The sequence below is a fragment of the Peromyscus leucopus genome, chromosome 1 (assembly GCF_004664715.2).
Source record: "Peromyscus leucopus breed LL Stock chromosome 1, UCI_PerLeu_2.1, whole genome shotgun sequence".
Lineage (NCBI taxonomy): Eukaryota > Metazoa > Chordata > Mammalia > Rodentia > Cricetidae > Peromyscus > Peromyscus leucopus.
This window is the reverse complement of record NC_051063.1, coordinates 157,436,765-157,445,633: the sequence shown is the minus strand read 5'-3', so window position 1 is coordinate 157,445,633 and position 8,869 is coordinate 157,436,765. Positions and strand designations below refer to the sequence as shown.

General features: G+C 48.5%; 1 protein-coding gene across 1 annotated transcript; it reads left to right on the top strand.

Annotated features, from left to right (window-relative positions):
- Positions 1-1,631: 1,631 nt before the first annotated feature.
- LOC114700540 (serum amyloid A-3 protein) lies at positions 1,632-2,488 on the top strand. The gene is made up of 2 exons (XM_037199286.1): positions 1,632-1,869; positions 2,223-2,488. Exons 1-2 carry the CDS (start codon positions 1,742-1,744, stop codon positions 2,359-2,361), a joined length of 267 nt encoding a protein of 88 aa, XP_037055181.1. The 5' UTR covers positions 1,632-1,741; the 3' UTR covers positions 2,362-2,488.
- The last annotated feature ends 6,381 nt before the right edge of the window (positions 2,489-8,869 follow it).

Genomic DNA, 8,869 nt, shown 5'->3' with positions numbered 1-8,869 from the left:
TAGTTCTGAACTCTTCTGGTCAGTGTTTACCTTTTTCTGTGAGGATCCCAAGGCTGAGATCACGTAATGTGTGTGCAGCAGCTTTCCCACAGGAATGTAGGAACGAACAGTCTGTATTTGAAAGTTGCAGATTCGCCAACAAAAGAGGGGATCTGCTGCCCCCTTGTGGCAGCTCATGTCTGGTGTCTGGTGTCTATGTCTGGTGACTGAATTGAAGTACATCCCAAGGGTAGAGTGTTCTAGGCCAGGCACAGGAGAACCAGTGCAGTCCCCAGCCCACAGTGACAGCAGCCAAGGCTAACTGAACTCTTCACACAATGAAAAGGAGTTGTCCAATATGTGTGGAAATGATTTAGTTTTTAAATTAATCTTGTGGTGTAGTGCCACACCTATCTTTTAAGGAAACCGAGGCACAAAGCATAATAAGCTACCTAACAACAACAAAAAAAAACCATGGAAGAGCACAGGTTAGCCCAAGTTGACCCACTCCTCATAATCCACGACACAGCTCCCCGGACAGAGAGAGGACTTCATGAGCACACACTCACTGTTGACCTGAGAAGCAGCAGGTCATGGGTTGGGGAAGGCAGCTGCCTGTGAAGGACGCTCCAGATCCCCTGCCACCCACAGAAGACAGTGACTTGCTTACCTGGAATATAGGTCTTCTGGGGCTGAGACATGGACAAGAAACTGTCACCAAGGGAAGTACATCCCGCCAGCCACAGCACAATAAAAATTAAATGAACCTAGATATTGGGCTTTCCCTTTTCTCCTAATTTGTCACTTTTGAAGATATTTCCCATCTAATGTTAGCTGGATCTGTCCTTCAGTGCACAGCTCACCACAGCTGTCCTTGGTTTACACCTTCTGCTGTTTGTGGCACCTTCCTGAGAAGCAGAAAAATGAGATGATAAATTGAGCATCTTCCATGAACATCCCACGTGCATTTTCTCAGGTTTTCTGCATAACCACCAAGGTGGCTTATACTCTTCCCTGTTCTTGGAGAGGATGTAGACGTTTCAAACCTAGTGTGCCCTTTGCCACCTAGAGTCTCTGATCATCCAGCTTGTTTCTGTCTGTATCAGAGAACTCACTGTTGTCTCCGCTGGTGGAGAGCTGAGAACAGCTCAGGTTGCAATAGATCCTGGACATTCCGTGGGGTCAGAGCAGAACCGCACTCACTCTGCCTGGAGAGCAGTGTCTCCCATGGCCTGTGCTAGGAGAGAGCTGTGGCTGCAGTGGTGATTGTAGCACTTGGGAGGCTGAGGCAGAAGGATTGTGAGTTTCAGGCTAGCCAGGGTTATATAGAGATGCAAGCTCTCTCTAAAGGAAGAGAACATGAGAGAAAGGAAAGAAATGGAAGAAGGAGGGGGCGGAGGAAGGGAAGAGGCCTCATGTCTCACACCATAGACAGATGTTTCCCTGGGCCATTTCAGAGAGCTTCATCATCACATGATGAAACATCCCCTAGCGAGCATCTCTCCTCTATATGCTTTTGGAGCAGCCAAAGACCGACATTAACAGAGTTAAGTCAGGAATCCCTCAGAATAAAACTCGCTCCAAAAGTACTTCTCCTTGCAAGGCATGGGGAAGTAAGAACTATTCTTTTCAAGCCAGCAACAGTTCTGTGGTTTGTGAAAGGCTGAAGTCATTGGGATGAGTTGGACGGAAGTTCTAACCCACTCTTTTGCCTAAATGCAATCTTCTTCATCATTCTCCTAACTCTCCAGGGACTAGAGACATGTGGCGGGCTTACTCTGACATGAAGGAGGCCAACTGGAAAAACTCAGACAAATACTTCCATGCTAGAGGGAACTATGATGCTGCCCAAAGGGGACCAGGAGGAGCCTGGGCTGCTAAAGTGATCAGGTAACAGAGGTCTCGGTGAGCAGAGCTTGACTGCTCTGGACAGTCAGGAGGGGCTCTCCTCTGCATCCTGTGCACACTGCCCATTGACCGTCTTCTTTTCTGTGCATAGTACTGGGAGTGGTTGGCAATGATGCATGATACCCCACCCTCTCTCCCCTGGTGCTGCTCATCCAGCATGAGGGTGACTTCCTGGGCTGAGCAGATGTTTATTCAGGCAGGATCAGTACCAGCCTCTCCTTCCCTGGTGTTCCTGGGCTCCTCTTAGGGCCATCTCTTGAAGAAGGGAGTCCAGAGGGTGGGGCCATTGCCATCAGCTTGGTTATGGGTCTTCTTCTTGTCTGTCTTGATTACAGTGATGCCAGAGAGGGTATTCAGAGGTTCACAGGACGTGGGGCAGAGGACTCAAGAGCTGACCAGTTTGCCAACGAATGGGGTCGGAGTGGTAGAGACCCCAACCACTTCCGACCTGCTGGCCTGTCTAATAAATACTGAGTTTTCTCTTCATGTTGTTCCCAGCCATGCAGACCCCAAGAAAGAGGCAATTACTGAATTGAATTAGTTCCTAAACTCTGGATCCCTAAGTACCTCAAAATGTTGAATAAATATTTGTGAAATGTAACTTGTCACCGTCATTTGAAATAGCACAGGGCAGTCATATTGAGGATTGTGGGCCATGGGAATGACCAAGAAACACCACTGTTTTGTTTTTTAAGAAAGAGATATGAAAAGATAGCAGTTGGAGTATAACTCTATATGTCTATACATGGACCAAAACATGTATTATGTATCCCCTCAAACACAGGCAGATAGCAAGAAAGCCCTGTGTACTATTTTGGTTATGAAGTTAAAAACTAGATAAAAACCAACACATTCTGGGCTGAGGATATAGCCTAATAACAGAGTGATTGCCTAGCATGCGTGAGGCCCTTCCAACCCCATGTCCTTCCTATAAAAAAAATTAATAAATTCTTGCTTAGCAAAATATAACTTGGAAAGACTGAAGATGAAATCAAAGCCATCCTGTAATTGTTTTAAGAGATTGATGCTTTCCACAAAGAAAGCCTCAGATCTAGATGTTTCTATAGATAATGTTCACCCTTCAAAAAGGCAAGTCACTCCCATTTTGTAAAATTAATTCTGGAGAGAAGAAGACACATTCTGTAATACGTCTCTGGGATAGAAATCTTTGGCACCTCCCTCCCCACAACCTATAAGAAATTATCAAAAAGCAAAAGTATGCTGACCTATGATGGACTGACTCCAGCAGTGACCAGCTCCAGGCCCCAGGTATAGCCTGGGGCTGCTCCCTTTACACAATCCCTGAAGATTCTCCAATCCTGGAAACTGGGGCCCAGATATTTAAGATCTCCCATAAATCTGTGCAGTTGTGTGTCAGTCAGAAGTATTAAAACACCAGAAAAAGAGAAAACAGTGGATATAACTGTCTCTTAAACACATGACTCCTACCCTAAGACCCATGGAGGACTGCCTCAGTGATGGAGGACTGCCTCAGTGATGGAGGAGTCCCTCAGTGATGGAGGACTGCCTCAGTGATGGAGGAGTCCCTCAGTGATGGAGGACTGTCTCAGTGATGGAGGACTGTCTCAGTGATGGAGGACTGTCTCAGTTGCCCCATGGGGGCATTTAGATACCCTCTCTCTGAAGCACATGCACTACACTTATGTGCTCCCAAGTGCCCCGGTCCTCACGGATGTCTTCTCGTGGCAAGTACTGGGGAAGCTTCAGGAAGTTCTCCAGCCTAATTTATAGTCTCTGGGGCTGAGATACAAGGTCAGCTTTCTAGATGGCCTGTACTTCCTCAATAAGCTAACAGTTACTACACCTGGTGCAGACTCCATGTAGTTGAAAAGTGGTGGTCCATTCGAACTTATACAAGAGTGTTCCCAGAGCCAGTACTGACCACGAGAAAAGTGGAAGGTGACTGGTGGATAAACACAAGGTGGCCGTTGGTAGAGGGGAGGACTCCTCAGTGGATAAAAGGTGAAGCACCAAGACAGACTAAGACAGGAATGTGCCTTGGCAGCCTCTGCCCCACGAGAGAGCAAGCACAGAAGGCCACGCAATGCCCAGTCCACTCTGTGAAATGTCAGGAGGAGCAAATCCAGGGACACATTTTTTTCCTTTCTTCTTCTTCTTCTTCTTCTTCTTCTTCTTCTTCTTCTTCTTCTTCTTCTTCTTCTTCTTCTTCTTCTTCTTCTTCTTCTTTTTGGTTTTTCGAGACAGGGTTTCTCTGTGTAGCTTTGGTGCCTGTCCTGGATCTCACTCTGTAGCCCAGGCTGGCCTCCAGCTCACAGAGATCCGCCTGGCTCTGCTTCCAAGTGCTGGGATTAAAGGCGTGCACCACCACTGCCCAGTGTAAATTAAATCTTTTTTTTTTTATTTTTTTATTTGAGCTGAGGACTGAACCTAGAGGGCCCTGTGCTTGCTAGGCAAGTGCTCTACCACTGAGCTAAATCCCCAATCCTAAACAATACTTTTTTTTTTTTGTTTGGTTATTTTCAAGACAAGGTTTCTCTGTGTAGCTTTGCGCCTTTCCTGGAACTCACTCTGTAGACCAGGCTGGCCTCGAACTCACAGAGATCGCCTGGCTCTGCCTCCTGAGTGCTGGGATTAAAGATGTGTGTCACCACCGCCCGGCAGGGACAAATTCTTGATTGCCAGAGTCTGGGTACTTGCTGGTGTGGTATCTCCTGTGGGGCACTGAGAAGGTTCTGGAACTGGACAAAGAGGCTGAACAAAACCGAATGAAACCAAGGCTTCAGGGTAGTACACTCCCATGTGGTTAAAGTGGTAAATGTTGTGTTATATGTCAATTAGCAAAAACTCCAGCCAGGGGGTGCAGTGTGGGAAGAAGCTTAGGAGCCAGTGAATGAAATGACTGTTACCATAATTTTTGGAAATCCAAAGAAATGATCAATTGTAGTTTGAGGCTGTCATGGCCACTGTCCAGAACTATTGAGGATGCCATTTCATTCTCAGGGGTTTTAAACTTTCTTCTTGAATTTTGTTACAAAAGTCACTCTTTTGAGGATACATTTCTACAAGGGTTTAGTTTCATTTTCTTCTTTCTTTTCTTTTTTTCTTTTTTCCCAGTTAGAGGACTGGGAACGGAACTCAGTGTGGTGGTCTGAATGAGAATGGCCCCCATAGGCTCACACATTTGAATGTTTGGCCCCTGTCTTAGTCAGGGTTTCTATTGCTGTGAAGAGACACCGTGACCACGGCAACTCTTAAAAAGGAAAACATTTAATTGAGGTGATGACTTACAGTGCAGAGGTTCGGTCCATTATCATCATGGTGAGGAGCATGGCGGTGTGCGGGTAGGCATGTTGGCTACATTTTGATCACAAGGCAACAGGAAGTGGACACTGAGGGAAGCTTAAGCAAAGGAGACCTCAAAGCCCACCCCCACCATGACACACTTCCTCCAACAAGGCCACACCTCCCAAGAGTGCCACTCTCTATGAGCTTATGGGGGCCAATGACATTCAAACTGCCACAGGCCCCAGTAAGTGGAGCTGTTTGGAGAAGTGGCCTTGTTAGAGTAGGTGTGACGCTGTGAGAGGAAGTGTGTCACTGAGGGTGTGAAGTTTCCAAAGCTCCAACAGGCTCAGTCTCACCCTCTCTGCCCACTGCCTGAGGATCAGGCTGTCAGCTTTCAGCTACTGCCCCAGCGCCTTGCCTGCTTGCCGGCTGCCATGCTCCCCGCCGTGATGCCGTGATGGCCACAGACTAACCCTCTGCAGCTGTGAGCCAGCCCCCAGTGAAATACTTTCTTTTATGAGTTGCCTTGGTCATGGTGTCTCATCAGAGCAGCGGAACAGTGATTACGTCACTCACAGACGTTCACATGCTAGGCAGGTGCCTTACCACGATCCGCACTGGGCGTGGGGTTCTAGGCAGGGGCTCTAGAGCTGAGCATTGACCCTAACTCCATTTCTATGAGTTCTGACAGAATTATCACCACACTCGGTACTGTGGGTGTAGGTTGGGTTCCATTTCTGATGCAGTTCTCTTAAACTGGCTGGCGGTCACACCCTGCCCTGAGCTCTGGCTGTTGGGGGTTGTGTACTCCCTGGAATTTTTTTCTAGAAGGTCGTGTGAGTGGAGCCCCAGAAGTGCCTCTTCCTCTATGTGCCCACGTCCTCTTGTGTGAGACATGTCCATGGTGGAAGAGTCAGCAGTTTGTTTCTGGGTACCACTTCTTTTCAGGGATGCAGGGGATTGCTTCTCCATGTGTCCACTGAAGGTCATTGGGTAACTCTTCCAGTTCTAGGAACAAAGCTGGATTTGAATGTACATTCATTTTCAGTTCTCCAGAACCTTCTACCTCCCAGAGGCTGAGGCAGGAGGATTGCTAGAGTTTAAGGCCAGCCTGGACTACATGTCTCAAAAAGAGAATCAGATGCCTTGTTAGGGAGGATTATGCAGGATTGGGAGGACAGAGAGATTTATCTCTAATTCTAGAGACCCCAGAAATGCAGTGGGTTCTTCTGGCTCCTTCCAGAGGCTGTGCATACCCACCCACTCCCAGCCCCCAGAACAGATAGGGGTCTCAACAACAGAACAGACAGGGTCACAGCCGAGAGAACCCTCGGGGCCACTGCTAGTCACACTGAAGGCTAGCAACATGAGGGCTGGGTCAGCATCCTCACTTGTGTTGAGGTACACCAAACCCATGGCCTTCAAGTCATCTTTCATGTAGAAAGAGCTCTTCCCTGAGAATGTTGCGCATCTTAGCATTGGACAGAATCAGTTTGTGGCACTGAAAAAAAAAGTTCGCACTCTAGTCTCTGACAGGCAGGGTGTCCCCAGCAGCGAGGACACCCTTTTCCCTGTAGCATACCAGCCACTTTGCAGACCTCTTCCAGGGAAACGGAAGAGGCTGTTTGCTGTGTCCTAGTTTCTGAGAACTGGTCTTAAGTGCTCCTGCCACGGAAAGACAGCCACGCTGTTACAATCCCTTGTAAGCTGCTTATAGCCTTCAGTCTTTTAGATGAACTTTCCTTACACTCACCCTGTGGTACTAGGAGTAAGCTGCCACAGTGGCACAAAGCATATTGCGTTTGGGAATTCCTTTTCATTCTCATGAGAGGCATTAAAAACCACACCGATGGCTGGGCGGTGATGGCTGTGGCGCACACCTTTAATCCCAGCACTCTGGAGGCAGAGGCAGGTGGGTCTCTGTGAGTTCCAGGTCAGCCTGGTCTACAGAGTGAGTTCTAGGATAGCCAGAGCTACACAGGGAAATCCTGTCTTGAAAAAACCAAACCAAACCAAGCCAAACCAAAACCAACAAAACCAAAACAACACTACCGATGAATGCCAGGTACAGAGGCATGAGCCTGTACCGAGTGCTTGGGAGGCTGAGGCAGAAGGGTTGATGTGAAGCCAGCCTGAGCAATTTAGTAAGACCCAGACACAAAACAAAAAGCTAACTCTGCCTCTCCCCCTACTCGTGTGCACCCCTTCCCTTCTAAGATGTTAAGCAGCTCTTTAAGGTTTGGGGTTTTTTTTTTTGGCAATTGGAAATTAAGCCCATTTCCCATCAAGCAGCCTCAGGCTGCCCTTAAATTCACTTTGTAGTCCATGTTGGCCCCCAAGTAGTGGCAATCCTCCTGCTCCAGTCTCCAGAATGCCCGTGCCACCGGGTACAGCCTTTCATTCTTCCTTTCACACACACTCACCTATGATGAGGGAGCCAGACAGGCTCGTGGATGTCTGCCCTCGGAGGGCTCCCACTTCGCAGGGGGAATAAAGTAAGGAGTTAGTGAACCGGCCTTAAAGGCAGACCGGGAAGAAGTGCAGTACACTGGCATCATGAGCTGCTGGAGAGGTCTGCTCCAGGAGCTGCTCAGGACCGCCAGGCACGGTTCCCATCACTGCGCCACAGGGCTGACAGAAGCAGCCCGGGAAAGCAAGGGTCTCTTGGCTCACAGTTTGAAGATACAGTCCAGCATGGCGGGAGTCAGGGCTGCAGGAGGCTGAATCCCATGGTTATGCTGGATCCAGTCAGGAGGCAGAGCAGTGAATGCTGGTGGTCAGTTCGTGGTCCATTTTTCCCTCTGTATTTGGTCCGGGACCCCAGTCCATGGGATGGTGCTGGCCACATTCAGGGTGGGTCTTCCCTCCCCCCACTTAATAACCTGGAAATGCCCTCACAGACATCCCCACAGTTGTGTCTCCTAGGATTATAAATCTAGTTGGGTAGAAAATAAAGATTAACCAGCACAAATCCACCCGTCCTGAGCTTGAAACACATCACCGCAGACTTTAACATTCTGCCCAGGCACTACAGTCTCACGATCACAGTGCAGCGAGGCATTTAGTCTGTCTCTAACAATCTCCGGCGTCTTAACCTTTCTAACACTTCAAAAGTTTAAGTGCAGAGTCTCTGTGAGACCTGGGCAAGCTCTTAACTTTAGCCTCTACACATCCAAGCTAATATTTTCAGTACGCGGTGGTATAGTGTTGGCATTCAGTTCAAAGGGGGGATGTGAGCACAGCAAGGAAAGATCAGGCCAAAGCAAGACCAGAACCCAGCAACGTGAATACCAGCCCTGCAGCTCCATTCTTTATCCGGGCTCCAAGTCTTCGGTACCCTCCTCCCCCACCCCCCAGCTCAGTTATCCGCGTACAAGAGACCTCTCTCTCGGGCTGGCTCCACTTCATGCCTGCAGCTGTTCTTGGCAGATGTTCCACATTCCTAGTACCTCCGACATCCTTGGATTTCCACTGCAATTTAGGTTTCACTTTCCTTAACAACTTCATGCAGTGAACTCCCAGGCCACCTTATGGAGACTCTAAGTCTGCCACTTATTGCTTGGCCTCAGCAGCTTTCTACAACCTTGCCTTAAGCCTCCACGACCCATGTATATTCCATTCCTGTGAGACGAGCAGTATGTGGATGACTCTGCCATGTGGTGATACATTGTGTACCCTAATAAACTTGCCTGAGGATCAGAGGACAGAGTGGGCC